The 16,953-nt window shown below is 43.5% G+C and overlaps 2 protein-coding genes across 4 annotated transcripts in view; one reads left to right on the top strand and one right to left on the bottom strand.

The window, feature by feature from the left end:
- The first annotated feature begins 601 nt into the window (after positions 1–601).
- On the top strand, positions 602–10,132 carry LOC108705083 (sperm-associated antigen 8). 2 transcript variants are annotated; one of them, XM_018241877.2, is made up of 7 exons: positions 602–1,000; positions 1,087–1,169; positions 1,290–1,449; positions 3,172–3,217; positions 6,245–6,362; positions 9,237–9,299; positions 9,815–10,132. In XM_018241877.2, exons 2-7 carry the CDS (start codon positions 1,095–1,097, stop codon positions 9,935–9,937), a joined length of 585 nt encoding a protein of 194 aa, XP_018097366.1. In that variant the 5' UTR covers positions 602–1,000; positions 1,087–1,094; the 3' UTR covers positions 9,938–10,132. The 2 variants fall into 2 exon arrangements, with proteins under 2 accessions (XP_018097366.1, XP_018097365.1); XM_018241876.2 differs by having other exon boundaries at positions 605–983.
- A 529-nt stretch (positions 10,133–10,661) lies between these two features.
- The window catches only part of npr2.S (natriuretic peptide receptor 2 S homeolog), a 78,961-nt gene continuing 72,669 nt past the window's right edge, over positions 10,662–16,953 (bottom strand). For both annotated transcript variants that reach the window (XM_041580727.1, XM_041580726.1), the window contains exons 20-22: positions 13,610–13,708; positions 11,832–11,923; positions 10,662–11,695 (exon numbers count right to left, since the gene is read on the bottom strand). In XM_041580727.1, coding sequence (XP_041436661.1) covers positions 11,633–11,695; positions 11,832–11,923; positions 13,610–13,708 — 254 coding nt within the window. In that variant the 3' untranslated portion in view covers positions 10,662–11,632. The remainder of the gene's footprint in view (positions 11,696–11,831; positions 11,924–13,609; positions 13,709–16,953) is intronic.

Raw genomic sequence — 16,953 nt, 5'->3', positions numbered from 1 at the left:
GTTCTGATGTCATCAGTTATAAACGGTGAGTTCTGATGTCATTTTTGTCACATGACTCACTGAAACTTGTGTATTATAATAAATAAAGTACCCCCAGTTGCAAAATATGAGGATATTAGAAGTTACCTCGGAGTTCCATGACCTGTATAAAAACACTCGGCCTTCGGCCTCGTACTTTTATATGGTCATGAAACTCCTCTGTAACTTATAATATCCTTATATTTTACAAGAGGGGGTACTTTATTCACTATATATTTTACAAGAGGGGCTACTTTATTCACTATATAATACACAACAGCCATGAATATCTTGTAAATTATATCCTTATAAACGGTGAGTTCTGATGTCATCAGTTATAAATGGTGAGTTCTGATGTCATTTCTGTCACATGACTCCTCAGTAACTTATAATATCAATATAATTTACAAGAGGGGGTACTTTAGTCACTATATAAATAGATATAGAGGGAGAGGGTCGGTAGAAGGTTGGTAAGGGGCAGTTCCCGCGCATAATTCCCTCACACACACAGAGCAACTAAACCACCTCATCTTGAAAGAGGCGGCATCGAGCGGATTGGCTGAGGTGGGCGGGGCTGATGCAGGAAGCACAACTACGATTGGTGGAGCAGAAGGAGTCTCAGTATTATTACTTACGCTCTCCGCGGATATTCTCTGTTTTCTCTTTTACTCTGTTACCGAGCGCGGCGGTACCGGGGAGGGGACACGTGACTGCCACTAGGGCCCTAGGACCGTCCTTGACTGTCACTAATGAGTTCACTTAGCTTCCCCTCCTTTACAACTTTCACGGGTTCCATTGGCTACGTATTTGGCTACGTACACGCCCCCGTTGCCTGGGTAACCACAGTAACGCGGAAGCGAAGGCGGGTTTCCATAGAAACAGCTGAGACGAAATAAACAATCGGTAGCGGAGCCGCAGAGCGGACAGTCCGTGTCTTTTATCCGGATCCCACTTCTCTCCTGAGTGTGAGTGTGACATTTATGTGAGTGAGTGTGAGTGAGTGTCAGTGGAGAGTGAGTTTTAGGGGTATTAGTTTGTCCCACTAATGTGTCTCATATTGTATCTCAGGCTGCAGCATGGAAGGCCCCGCCCAGGAGGAACTCACCGGTGCCACGCGGAGCCCCTGTCTGATGAGTAACTGGGTGGAGGAGGTGAGACTGGGGGAGACTGGGGGAGACAAGGATAGGGAGATTGGGGAGTCTCACAGTTACAATTGGGCACTGATACACTGACACACTATAATGATATTATTATGGGATATTCTCCTACAGAGACTCACTGCCCCCCTCGACTGTGACTCCAACTCAGCGACCACTACTGGACACGGGCACCTCGGAATCATCACCACCGACCTCCTGGGACACCTCATGGACTCCTCCACCTACACTGACTCCTACACCAATCCCACCCCCACCTGCACCTGTCACACAGGTAACTGACCCCTCTGTATTGTCACCACTACTGGTACCACTCATATAGCTCTGATATACACAGGGTACTCGGAACCTCTCACTGCGCCAAATGTGCTCTCTGCAAATACACCAGGACTCACCCCTCATCCCTACTATATCTCATCTATATCAGTCTAATATCCTTATCATTTACAGTAGGGGGTACATTATCCCTTATAATACATGAGTGATACTCAGAGTTCCCTGTATAACTCAGCCTGCAGCCTTGTGCCTTTATATGGTCACAGAACAACCCCTCAGTGACTTCTAATATCCTTATCATTTACAGTAGGGGGTACATTATCCGTTATAATACACAAGTGATAATCAGAGTTCCCTGTACAACTCATCCTGCAGCCTTGTGTCTTTATATGGTCACAGAACAACCCCTCAGTGACTTCTAATATCCTTATCATTTACAGTAGGGGGTACATTATCCCTTATAATACATGAGTGATACTCAGAGTTCCCTGTATAACTCAGCCTGCAGCCTTGTGCCTTTATATGGTCACAGAACAACCCCTCAGTGACTTCTAATATCCTTATCATTTACAGTAGGGGGTACATTATCCCTTATAATACATGAGTGATACTCAGAGTTCCCTGTATAACTCAGCCTGCAGCCTTGTGCCTTTATATGGTCACAGAACAACCCCTCAGTGACTTCTAATATCCTTATCATTTACAGTAGGGGGTACATTATCCCTTATAATACATGGGTGATACTCAGAGATCCCTGTATAACCCAGCCTGTAGCCTTGTGCCTTTATATGGTCACAGAACAACCCCTCGGTGACTTCTAATATCCTTATCATTTACAGTAGGGGGTACATTATCTCTTATAATACATACGGTAAGTGATACTCAGAGTTCCCTGTATAACTCAGCCTGCAGCCTTGTGCCTTTATATGGTCACAGAACAACCCCTCTGTGACTTCTAATATCCTTATCATTTACAGTAGGGGGTACATTATTCCCTGTATAACTCATCCTGCAGCCTTGTGCCTTATAATATCCTTATAATGTAAATATCCTTAGAAGAGGGTCCCACGCTGAGCATTTACAGAAATTCAGATTAGAGCAAACTGATTCATGATGCTGAGGTCACAATGGTGTAGAGGGAGCACCATCACTCATTTTGCAGTAAAATACCAAATTTCCTTTTTTTAAGTTTAGATGTTAAAATGGCATTTGTCAATATGGGTGGAATTTTGCCCTCCCTAGGACAGTAAGGTTAGTTTGTATTCAGGGAGCTGGACAAGACCCCCCATTTTAGCCTATGAAGGCACCACAGAATGAAATTCAGGGGCAGCTTATTCCCCCCACTAATTCAGAGTTTCCTGAGGTTCTTGATTTAGCTCTTGACAATACACCCTGGGTGCACAATACCATAGAAACACACATCAAACCCATTGTTTTGTGCATAAACAGAATTGTTGTGCTTGGCTGTGGGATCATACTTGTGCCTATAGGGGTACATAGGGTGAGAGCAGTGAGGAAGTGAGGAAGCATTTTTGGCTGTAAGGTCTGACTGGTGCCCAGTGCCATAGAGATAGGATTGGGAGTCTCAGCACAGACCTCCTCTCTATATTATTGAGTCTAAGTAGTGATGTGCTGGTGCTTTTGGAGATACAGCCTGGGTGTTGCTCTTGGGTATAGGAGCTATGAAGATAGTAAACAAGCTTTTCTCCTTCCCTCACAGGAAAAAGAGAGGAGCTGCTAAAAATGTTCCTGTACAAGAAGTTCAGGTAAAAAAGTATTTTGGTATAATCCAGTCTGTTAGGGCATGTAATAGTGATACTGACTCTGCTGTCTCTTCCCTCCCTCCTAAATACATATCCCTCTCTGTCTCCCACTCTGTTTTCCTAGCGATCCCCATGGAATTCTTTCCATTTCTTCCTCATGTACATAAATCCTGTTCTCAGCTGTCTCCCATATGTTCTTAGATGTCTCCTCCTCCCTGCACTTGTCTCTTTCCTACCAACCCTCCCCCAGTGGTATTTCACAGTCACACAGTAGAGACGGTACAACACCTTGCAAATAATCCACCTTACATTCCACACATTCTCCCAGGAAAGGGAACAAAGTGCTGAGAGTTGTGCAAATGTGTCCCAAATAGAATGTATAGGAGTGTGTCAGGATCAGGATCTGCACCTGGAAATGCAAGAAATAATTGCCCCACAGTATGATACACACTGAATGGAATCTGGGTACTGTGACTAGTTGGGGATCTGTATATCACACACAGAAGGGACTCACTGTACAGCACTGACAGGCATATATATATATATGTAACACATCAGGTGCTTCATGTACAGCACTGACAGGTAGTGGGTCCCCCTTTGAAATACACACAACAGGTGGTGTTTTTACATAACTGACAGTTAGTGGGGTGATCTTTGTAAGAGACTGAGCTGTATATATGCAGCACTGACAGTTTTAACAACAGGCCAGTGGGTTATCACTATAACATTGCAGAGCATAGCAGGACTGGAGCATGAAGAGGAGCTGACATTTTTAAATCTGCCTGATGGTTCATGTCAGGGAGGGGGAAATAAAGGGAAATATTATATATGCAATAGAGCAGGGTCATATCAATATAGCATATATATAACTAGTGGGGGATACCAGTTTTACAGAGTAAGGGTGTATCAGTAACAGAGTAGACCAGTGTGGGTATATATAGTGAATAAATCACCCCCTATAATATTAGGATATTATAAGTCCCTGAGGAGTTTAATGAACATATAAAGCTTTTATACAGATCATGGAACTCCGAGGTGACTTCTAATATCCTCATTTTCCAACAGGGGGTACTTTATTTATTATAACACACAAGTTTTAGTGAGTCTTGTGACAAAAATTACATCACTAAGCTCCGTTTATAACTGATGACATCACTAAGAGCCATTGATATATAGTGAATAAAGTACCCCCTCTTGTAAAATATAAGGATATTATAAGTTACCGAGGAGTTTCGGCCGAGTGTTTTTATACGGGTCATGGAACTCCGAGGTAACTTCTAATATCCTCATATTTTACAACTGGGGGTACTTTATTTATTATAATACACAAATTTCAGTGAGTCATGTGACAGAAATGACATCAGAATTCACCGTTTATAACTGATGACATCAGAACTCACCGTTTATAAGGATATAATTTATAAGATATTCATGGCTTTTGTGTATTATAAGGATATAATCGACAGGATATTTCATGGCTTTTGTGTATTATATCAATATAACCGATGCTGGGGTAAAATAGATTAAAAGAGCAGGGGTAGATATTAGTATCATAGAGAAGAGGGATATTAGTGTAACAGTAAAGAGAGAGCCATTATTACAGAGCAGGGGATATCAGTTCAATCAGGGGAAATACTTATATAAAGGGGATATCATCATCATTATTAATATAGCGCCGACAACATACGCAGTGCTTTACCTTAGTTATAACAAACGGAATAAATGGTGGTTAACAAACAAGGGTTACAGATACAAGAGGGCCCTACAAATTAGAGTTTACAAACTAAAGGTTAGGGTACAATTGAGACTACGGATGCAGCGAATCCAGGATTCGGTTCGGGATTGGCCAGGATTCGGATTCGGCTGAATCCTTCTGCCCGGCCGTACCGAATCTGAATCCTCATTTGCATATGCAAATTAGGGTCGGGAGGTAAATCGTGTGAGCTTTTGTCACAAATCAAGGAAGTAAAAAGTTTGCCTTCCCACCCCTAATTTGCATGTGCAAATTAGGATTCAGATTTGGTTCTGTATTGGCAGAATCTTTCACGAAGGATTTGGGGGTACGGCTGAATCCAAAACAGTGGATTCAGTGCATCCCTAATTGAGACATTAGGATTTTAGAAACAATTTTGTGATTTAAGATACAGTAACGACTGATTAATTAAGGTACATTGAATAAGCTTCTTTAAACAGGTGGGTCTTTAAGGAGTGCTTGAAAGTTTGTAAAGAAGGAGAAAGCTATTGATATAAGCAAGCAGTTAGGCAGATATTAGTGTAGCGCAGGGGGGGGGATACCACTACGAGGTTTTTTTGGTTTGGTTTATGGGGGGGGCTTGGTGTGTAGAAGCTGCTCCTTCCAGCATTGTGCAGTGGGAGGGGTGGGATTGTGTGGGGGCGCTACAGTATTGCTTTGCAAACACACACACAGCCCCCCCCCTTTCCGGAGTGAGTGCAGCCTAATCGGAGCCTGCAGGTCTGCTTCCTATTAACTTCCCAGAAATAGAACAATTTATCCTTTTGTGTGCTGGAGGGAGGGGGACCCAAAGCAGAGGGATAAAGAGCCAAACAGGCAAAGGAGAGCCAAACGGGCAAAATGTATGGCAGGGGGGCACTGGGCAACATCACCTGTTTCTCATTAATGCCCAATTATCAGTTTGTAGCACTCGCCCTCTGTACTCATCACTCCCTGCACCTTCTCAGGGACTCTCTATAATTATATTAAATGTCTGACTGACTCTCATCTGCCTTCATCAGCTATACACAGCTCCTTACTGCATGTCTGATTGTCCCCTGCCTGCCTTAATGTCTGACTGTATGTCTGACCCCCCCAGTCTGCCTTAATGTCTGACTGTATGTCTGACCCCCTGTCTTCCTTAAACTCGTCTGCCTCCCTTAAAGGGTAATAGGTTTATAAAAAGAAAAATGGTCAGATAAGTTAGTCACTCATTCAGGACAGACTGGAGTTTCCAGGTCGCTGGATCCTGACAATAAGTCAACTCTGTGTTCTCATGTATCACATTCTACCCCTAGTAAAGAAATACTCCATGAGATCAACTCCTCTGCACAGGAGCCCACTGTCACGGAATCAACGACAAAGAGAGACTATCAAGTGCAAGGATTTGTACCCCGGAAACCTCAGGCCAGTAGGGTAAGTTTGGGGCCTCCCACAACAATAAGCGTAGAACTTGATTGGTCAAAGGTAAAGGGGGGATCTGTATATGCAGATTAATGCTCTGAGGGTATGTCTGGGGAAGTCATTTAATGGAACAGTAACACCAAAAAATTAAAGTTTTTATGGTAATGAAAATATAATGTAGTGTTGCACTGCACTGTGTTTGCTTCAGAAATACTACTATAGTTTATATAAACAAGCTGTTGTGTAGCCATGGGGGCAGCCATTCAAGCACAGGATACACAGTAGATAACAGATAAGTACTACTATAGTTTATATAAACAAGCTGCTGTGTAGCTAGGGGGCAGCCATTCAAGCACAGGATACACAGTAGATAACAGATAAGTACTACTATAGTTTATATAAACAAGCTGCTGTGTAGCCATGGGACAGCCATTCAAGCACAGGATACACAGTAGATAGATAAGTAATACTATAGTTTATATAAACAAGCTGCTGTGTAGCCATGGGGGCAGCCATTCAAGCACAGGATACACAGTAGATAACAGATAAGTACTACTATAGTTTATATAAACAAGCTGCTGTGTAGCTAGGGGGCAGCCATTCAAGCACAGGATACACAGTAGATAACAGATAAGTACTACTATAGTTTATATAAACAAGCTGCTGTGTAGCCATGGGGGCAGCCATTCAAGCACAGGATACACAGTAGATAACAGATAAGTACTACTATAGTTGATATAAACAAGCTGCTGTGTAGCCATGGGGGCAGCCATTCAAGCACAGGATACACAGTAGATAACAGATAAGTACTACTATAGTTTATATAAACAAGCTGCTGTGTAGCCATGGGACAGCCATTCAAGCACAGGATACACAGTAGATAGATAAGTAATACTATAGTTTATATAAACAAGCTGCTGTGTAGCCATGGGGGCAGCCATTCAAGCACAGGATATACAGTAGATAACAGATAAGTACTACTATAGTTTATATAAACAAGCTGCTGTGTAGCTAGGGGGCAGCCATTCAAGCACAGGATACACAGTAGATAACAGATAAGTACTACTATAGTTTATATAAACAAGCTGCTGTGTAGCCATGGGGGCAGCCATTCAAGCACAGGATACACAGTAGATAACAGATAAGTACTAACTATAGTTTATATAAACAAGCTGCTGTGTAGCCATGGGGGCAGCCATTCAAGCACAGGATACACAGTAGATAACAGATAAGTACTACTATATTTATATAAACAGGCTGCTGTGTAGCCATGGGAAGCCATTCAAGCACAGGATACACAGTAGATAACAGATAAGTACTACTATAGTTTATATAAACAAGCTGCTGTGTAGCCATGGGGGCAGCCATTTCAAGCACAGGATACACAGTAGATAACAGATAAGTACTACTATAGTTTATATAAACAAGCTGCTGTGTAGCCATGGGGGCAGCCATTCAAGCACAGGATACACAGTAGATAACAGATAAGTACTACTATAGTTTATATAAACAAGCTGCTGTGTAGCCATGGGACAGCCATTCAAGCACAGGATACACAGTAGATAGATAAGTAATACTATAGTTTATATAAACAAGCTGCTGTGTAGCCATGGGGGCAGCCATTCAAGCACAGGATACACAGTAGATAACAGATAAGTACTACTATAGTTTATATAAACAAGCTGCTGTGTAGCTAGGGGGCAGCCATTCAAGCACAGGATACACAGTAGATAACAGATAAGTACTACTATAGTTTATATAAACAAGCTGCTGTGTAGCATGGGGGCAGCCATTCAAGCACAGGATACACAGTAGATAACAGATAAGTACTACTATAGTTTATATAAACAAGCTGCTGTGTAGCCATGGGGGCAGCCATTCAAGCACAGGATACACAGTAGATAACAGATAAGTACTACTGATAATTTATATAAACAAGCTGCTGTGTAGCCATGGGGGCAGCCATTCAAGCACAGGATACACAGTAGATACAGATAAGTACTACTATAGTTTATATAAACAAGCTGCTGTGTAGCCATGGGGCAGCCATTCAAGCACAGGATACACAGTAGATAACAGATAAGTACTACTATAGTTATATAAACAAGCTGCTGTGTAGCCATGGGGGCAGCCATTCAAGCACAGGATACACAGTAGATAACAGATAAGTACTACTATAGTTTATATAAACAAGCTGCTGTGTAGCCACGGGGCAGCCATTCAGGCACAGGATACACAGTAGATAACAGATAAGTACTAGTATAGTTTATATAAACAAGCTGCTGTGTAGCCATGGGGCAGCCATTCAAGCACAGGATACACAGTAGATAACAGATAAGTACTACTATAGTTTTATATAAACAAGCTGCTGTGTAGCCATGGGGCAGCCATTCAAGCACAGGATACACAGTAGATAACAGATAAGTACTACTATAGTTTATATAAACAAGCTGCGTGTAGCCATGGGGGCAGCCATTCAAGCACAGGATACACAGTAGATAACAGATAAGTACTACTATAGTTTATATAAACAAGCTGCTGTGTAGCCATGGGGGCAGCCATTCAAGCACAGGATACACAGTAGATAACAGATAAGTACTACTATAGTTTATATAAACAAGCTGCTGTGTAGCCATGGGGGCAGCCATTCAAGCACAGGATACACAGCTATTCAAAGCTGAAAAAAGGAGAAATGCATTGTTGTCGTTTCTGGATTAAAGTTGTAATGTGCCTTAATTAATGGGGGTGGAGTGTAAGGTGCAGGTCACTCCCACTTCTCTGAGGGACGGGCTTAATGCAAAGACACTCCCACAGTGGTTTAGTAGCTTGGGGGAAGAATTAGAAAACCTCAGATTATAACTGTGTGTTACTTTGTGTGCCCAACAGACTCATGACTATTGCAAGGAGCAGGCAGTGACCTTCTGGACAGAGAATGTGCACAGTATTTCTGTAAGTATTGTGCCTGATGGTGATCTTTCACACACGTTCCATTAGCCTAACTAACTATATTAGAAAAAAAAATTATTTTGCACAGCCGATCTATAAATGAAAATCTTCATAGTCACAGCCTATCTATTTACCCAGTTATTATTTTTACACTGAACAATTCCTTTATACACCCCATTGTACTGTGTCACCTTATAAAGATTGTGTGTGGGACTCCTGTGTGAAAGGGAACATAAGGAATTGGGACTATTTTTATTTCTATCTATAATGTATAGTATTTATACCAGCACTGAATACCTTCTCTGTGATAATGATGGGAGTTGGGGGGAAAGTTCATGAGTATTGTGGCTTAATCCATCCATCTTATAATTGCTTCATCCTCTTCAAGTTTTCTGGGTGTATTTCCAGTGGATTAGAGGGGGCTGTTTCTATATAGGCGGCTGCATGGAGATGCCCTCAAGTCATGTACCCACATGTCACACACACTCTTCCCCTCTCACATCTCCCTCTCCTTTCAGGGGGTCTCTGACATCCGGACCAAGGACACTCCCTTCAGAAAGAGCTCCAGGTTCACCACCCCTATATCTGAATATCTAGACCAACCTCTCCCCCACAGCCTGGAAAACTACCCTAATATGTGACCTCTCTTAGTTACACACTGCCCCTCCCTTCCATTATATGAACAACATGGGACTGGGTAAAGACTTGCATTACAGACAATGGCAACACAACCCCATGGGGGAATCTTTCTCTCAGCCCAAATACACCAACCAGACTTTAGATATGATCCTCCTTTAATATTGCTTTTTACTCCTAATAAAGGCTTGATACCTCCAGTACTGTCCTTAAAGTGTAAGCTCTTTTGGGACAGGGGCTGAAGGGAATGTGACAGGGACCTTAGAGTGTAAGCTCTATTAGGACAGAGGCTCATGGGAATATGATAGGACCTTAGATTGTAAGCTTATGGACGGAGGGACTGATGGGAATGTGATAGGTAAAATGGAGTGTAAGCTCAATTAGGACAGGGGCTCATTAGAATATGATAGGGACCTTAGTTTGTAATCTCACTGGGACAGGGGCTAATGGGGATGTGATAGGGACCTTAGATTGTAAACTCACTGGGACAGGGACTGATGGGAATGTGATAGGGACCTTAGATTGTAAACTCCATTGTAGCAGGGACTGATGGGGATGTGATAGGGTCCTTAGATTGTAAGCTCCATTGTAGCAGGGACTGATGGGGATGTGATAGGGTCCTTAGATTGCAAGCTCCATTGTAGCAGAGGCTGGGAATGATATTTAATTTTGTTATTGTATAATACCAGAAAAATATTCCTCTCATCTCGTATTCACTCTCAGACACCGTTACTTTAAGAGATATTTATTTCAGAGAATGGATTTTCCTGTCACAAAAAAAACATTTTTCCAAATGCAGTCCAAAGTGCCAAAGATTTTGTTGAAGGAATGGGGGAACTGCTGTAGCTCAAACCTGTCCCCATAAAACAGAGATGGGCGCCCTCGGTGTTCCTGCTACACAAAGATTTTGAGGCTCATGTACAGGTACATAAAAGTGGGGGGCTCTAATTGCCCAGGCAGCAGATGAAGACTGTGGGGATCCCAGAGGGAACATGGGGTTGGCACCCACAGTTGTAGCACATGGCCTATCTGTCTCCTGGCATGCGGAATGGAACAGGAGCTTTGGGTGCAGCTTTGGAGGGAGACTGGGTGCTGTTAGTGATGAAGGAAATGAGGGGGGCTGGCAAGGCCTCAGAGGTCCCATTCCTGCAGTATATGTTGCTTTTAAAGGTGCTGTTCTGGCATCCAGTGGTGCCTCATTCCTCTCATGCCCACCTGCTATTTCCTAACAAAAGAGGATGATTGTGGGCCCCTATCTCTGGGCAGTTGTACCAGAGAGACTCCCCAACAGTTCATTGTGTTTCCATTAAAGGGATGAGCTTCCAGGCCTTTCCTAAGATGTGTATTGGGGCCACTGAGTGTACAAGCTGATACTTACTTGGCTCTAGGCCTGAGCCATATATTGCTAGCCAGATGGCTTCAGTACATGGGGGAGTGTCCTGGCTCCATTACTGGCCACAATATAGCGATGGTTCTGGTAGCGTTACTTCTACGGCTGATATGTATTATATGGAACCTACAGCTCCAACCCAGACATGGGACATCTGAGAAATGGAAAGTAGAAGAAGTGCCCGGTATTTGCTGCTCCAACCAGCGAGGCCTCCACATGGGTGAGATCTGGGGCCGATCTGGAGCAGCACCCCCACAGGATCAGTGTAAGGAGCAGCTGAAAGTGCAGTGATCTGATACATGGAGCCAACTCAGATAACATCGTCTTCTCTGTGTTCTCCATGGAGCCAGTATGTCCTCACTTTCCCCTTTCCCTGTGGGAGACACAAATCAGCCCATTATACAATATTCACATAGTCCAGTTTCTATAGTGCTGCTTGTTGTGTAACACTAGTGTCACTAGGGTGAACCAGCAGTGCAGGTAAATGTGAGACACTGTGGAATCTTTACCTTCATCTCAATGTCTCCTCGGAGCTCCAGCTTAAAGCAGCTAAACTCATCCAGAACCTCTTTGCTTGCAGACGAGATGTGGATCCTGAGAGCTGTGAGACGGGAAAGAACAGGTGGGTCAGACTGCTGCACCGTATCTCACTCACCCGGAATTCCCTATAAATATCTCTTTGTTTACTTTCATGGCTGCAAACTGGCAACTTCAGTAATTTCCTTTGGCACCTTCCTCACCCCAGAGGGACTCGGCAACAAAGGATTTAAAGGGTTTTTATAGTTTTCCCAGCACTGGAAATCAACAAACATCCGTCATGTAAATCATCAGGCGTCTCATGATGGAAGAGACCAGAATGGGGCAAATTCCTAAACTTGGGGTGCAGAGAAACGGGGAGACACTCAGCTGCTCCAGAGACTGAGGCAGAGACTGGTCATTGATGGCATATGAGAGTAGTTCATAGGGAACAGAGTTACTACTATATTATATCGCTATACATTGTTATACAGGTAATTCTGAGTATCACTCATGTATTATAAGGGATAATGTACCCCCTACTGTAAATGATAAGGATATTAGAAGTCACTGAGGGGTTGTTCTGTGACCATATAAAGGCACAAGGCTGCAGGCTGAGTTATACAGGGAACTCTGAGTATCACTCATGTGTTATAAGGGATAATGTACCCCTACTGTAAATGATAAGGATATTAGAAGTCACTGAGGGGTTTGTTCTGTGACCATATAAAGGCACAAGGCTGCAGGCTGAGTTATACAGGGAACTCTGAGTATCACTCATGTATTATAAGGGATAATGTACCCCTACTGTAAATGATAAGGATATTAGAAGTCACTGAGGGGTTTGTTCTGTGACCATATAAAGGCACAAGGCTGCAGACTGAGTTATACAGGAACTCTTAGTATCACTCATGTATTATAAGGGATAATGTACCCCTACTGTAAATGATAAGGATATTAGAAGTCACTGAGGGGTTGTTCTGTGCCCATATAAAGGCACAAGGCTGCAGGCTGAGTTATACAGGGAACTCTGAGTATCACTCATGTATTATAAGGGATAATGTACCCCTACTGTAAATGATAAGGATATTAGAAGTCACTGAGGGGTTGTTCTGTGACCATATAAAGGCACAAGGCTGCAGGCTGAGTTATACAGGGAACTCTGAGTATCACTCATGTATTATAAGGGATAATGTACCCCCTACTGTAAATGATAAGGATATTAGAAGTCACTGAGGGGTTGTTCTGTGACCATATAAAGGCACAAGGCTGCAGGCTGAGTTATACAGGGAACTCTGAGTATCACTCATGTATTATAAGGGATAATGTACCCCTACTGTAAATGATAAGGATATTAGAAGTCACTGAGGGGTTGTTCTGTGCCCATATAAAGGCACAAGGCTGCAGGCTGAGTTATACAGGGAACTCTGAGTATCACTCATGTATTATAAGGGATAATGTACCCCCTACTGTAAATGATAAGGATATTAGAAGTCACTGAGGGTTGTTCTGTGACCATATAAAAGGCACAAGGCTGCAGGCTGAGTTATACAGGGAACTCTGAGTATCACTCATGTATTATAAGGATAATGTACCCCCTACTGTAAATGATACGGATATTATATTATAATCATGACAGTATCCAATTGGAATGACAGAGCACAGAGGCAGAAATCAGTTACCCCTTAATATTATCAGACTGTATATAAATGAGATTCCCTCCCCATTTCTTCCCCTGGATTATAACACCCGGATAGTGAGTGGCTTATACCTTCTCCATTTGACTCCATGCGGGACGCTGTATTCACTGTATCGCCAAACAGACAATATCGCGGCATCTTCAAACCAACGACACCAGCACATACTGGACCTGCAGTGCACAGGAAAGAATGTCACTGCAAGAACTGGTTCCAGACTGGTTGCACTGGTGTATGATGTACTTATATGTTCCTCTTCTTTAAATTATTGATTCCTTCAAAATATGTGGCCTAGTATTGAATGCAAGGAACGGTTGATCCTCTGGAATGTAAAAATATGTTACGTTTTTCCCCATTTAGACAAAAACTGCACCAGAATGGAAAAATAACTAGCATAGCACCATGCCACCATCTCACTGTATTCCTAGGCACCCTTGTAAAAGTTATATAATGTCAATTATATCAGATAGGAACCTGCCCAGGGCTGGAACTAGGGGCAGATATTTAGAGGAACCTGCACAGGGTTGAACTAGGGGCAGATATTTAAAGGAACCTTCACAGGGCTGGAACTAGGGGCAGATATTTAGAGGAATCTGCCCAGGGCTTGAACTAGGGGCATATATTTAGGGGAACCTGCACAGGGCTGGAACTAGGGGCAGATATTTAGAGGAACCTGTCCAGGGCTTGAACTAGAGGCAGACAAACCTGTCCAGGGCTGGAACTCTTGACAGATAGCAGAGGAACCTGCCCAGGGCTGTAACTAGGGGCAGATATGAGAGGAACCTGCCCAGGGCTTGAACTAGGGGTAGATAGTACAGCTAGAGTGGACTCTCATCCACTGTGGAGCTTGGCAATTTCCAGCATTCCTAGAAAGTGTAATGTGCTGTGTAGCATCCCAGATCTGCTGTACTGGTACCACACACACAGGCAGAATTACAGTCCCCCTGTTAGCTGGGCCCCAGGGGGGGGTATTGTTTTATCAGCGCACAATCTGTCTCTTGTGTTGGAGAATAAAGCTAACAATTTCTCCACATAAGGAGGGAATTTCACTAGAAATGACAGGAGATCAAATCTCACCCTTCTGTAGAGTTTCCTAAAAAGGAAGTTTCACCAAGATTCTCCCTGGCTGCTGGGTGAGCTCAGAGTAACTGGGATGTTGTTGGGAAGAATGTTCTGTTGCACAGCGGGGTCTTTCCCATAAGAGGAAGAGCCACAGGAATATGTTGGAGTCCATCTCTCCCTACTCCATCAGATTCCCATGGAGTCATTACAGCTTTGGGTCTGATACACCCGGAGACACCAAGCTCAGTACCACAGAATTAGCCAAATCTGTTGCTTACCAGCCACTTCAGTTCTCCTAGGCCTGTGAGGTCAGTGCAGGCATCTTGGCTTAGGGCCTTCTCTGTGCCTTCAACAAGCAATGAAACTCCAAGCTCTACCCTTATTGGGTACAGGCTGCACTGGCATCTCAGAACATCAGTTTTGTGGGGAAGGGAGAGAGAAGCTTGGTGAAGCAGAGAAGGTGTTTCACCTAGAAGGTGCTGCTTATCCCAAATAGGGTTACAATGTAATTTCTCCTACCGCACACCTATAGTTCCCAATCCTGCAACTGGTGGTGCATTTCTTCCGTTGACCCGGCCGGTTCCCTCAGCATAGAATGTGTATAGAAAAACGGATCCGCACACACACGATTTAATGCAGTCGGGGAGTATCCCCTTTTATTCAGCCACCAACATTCAACGTTTCGGGGGGAAGGGGGAACACCCACCCTTCATCAGGATACAATTATTAGTGCAGTAACCAATTTAAACCCAACTTCCCACGCCTTCTTTGTTCCCCCCCGAAACGTTGAATGTTTGGTGGCTGAATAAAAGGGGATACTCCTTGACTGCATTAACCAGTGTGTGTGCGGATCCGTTTTTCTATACATATCCCAAATAGGGTGGCACCAGTGTGGTCATTGGATTTAGCTCTTTTAGGTAACCATAAGAGCTCTTACTGCTCTTACTGCATCAAGTCTATGAAGGGCCTTCTCATTTAGGATTCCATGACAGAAGAGAGAACTATGACCTCTTACTAATGAGAACCAGAAACCACCTTAGCAAGGAGGTCTGGGCTTGAGCAAAGGACCATTCCATATGGATGAACCACAGGTCTTAATAAATACAGCCCTCATTTTCACAGGGAAGGCACTATTTGTTCTCAGAAATTATCAGATTCAAGGCCAAACATGTGGAAATTAAAGAGAATGGTTTAGAATGAACAAAGCCCACATCTAAGGTTAGGTTGCACCCCTCTGTCTGTGTCATTTTGGAAGGTTGGTAGTGCCGTATTGTGTGATATAAATGGCAGAAGCCACTATCCCAGCAAAACGAGCCATAGTAGCAAAGACTGATTAACATTTACAGACATTCTATGTCATTGCTTGATATATATACATAGTTGCCTTAAGGCTTATCCTTTTCGTAGGAAAGCATGGGAAACATAACATTCACATTGTGGACTGGATAATAAGTAGTCCATGCAGTAGACCAGGACTAAGCAGAAACAAAGGCTCCATCTTGTTTAGCAGCAAAGACAGAAAGTGAAGTTGGGGACATGGGAGGCACCACTATCACAATACCAAAGAAGGGAAGAGTAAAATGCAACCAAAGAGACTAGTGGGTGTCATGCCCCCAGTGAAAGCCTGGCTGCCAAACAACCAAGGGAACCAAGAACATGAGAGAACCAACGAGTGGGAATGGAGCCAACTGAAGTGACTTCCATATACAGTGGTCAGAATATAGTGGGCAGTGCTTCGGGATATTGAGGAGCCTGCACTGTTCAAGTGCCCATGTCCAGCCCAGTGAAAGGGGGGAAGAGATACCCACTTGGACTAACAGGTGCTAAATGCTCAGCCATTTCAGTGATCCTCCAGTGTTACTCAAAGAGGGATATATATAGGTGCTGAATCAGGAGGCCCAGAGGGGAGAAGGAAGGCCTATGCCATCCTATGTGGGGCGACAGTGCAGATTATCAATTACAAAGTTTACCTTACAAGGGCAGAGCATATCCTGTGCCTTATTGGGCATAAGTTATCTGATTGCCAGCCGCCTGCACTGATACCCGAGGAGCAAAAATAGCCTCAACTGTTAGGCAATAAAATGACCAGACCCCTAAACCCAAATTCATGTATGTGTGCAAGTGCAACTTGGTGCCCATATACATGCCACTACTATGCCCAGCAGTGAGACAATGTAAGCAGATAGAGTGGCACATTGGGTGCTGCTGATTGGGTGCTGAGCCCAGTAGTGAGACAAAGTTAGCAGATAGTGTGGCACCTTGGGTGCTGAGCCCAGTAGTGAGACAATGTTAGCAGGTAGAGTGACACATTGGGTGCTGAGCCCAGCAGTGAGACAATGTTAGCAGATAGAGTGGC

The sequence above is a fragment of the Xenopus laevis genome, chromosome 1S (genome assembly GCF_017654675.1).
Source record: "Xenopus laevis strain J_2021 chromosome 1S, Xenopus_laevis_v10.1, whole genome shotgun sequence".
Lineage (NCBI taxonomy): Eukaryota > Metazoa > Chordata > Amphibia > Anura > Pipidae > Xenopus > Xenopus laevis.
This window is presented reverse-complemented; position numbering and strand designations above follow the sequence as displayed.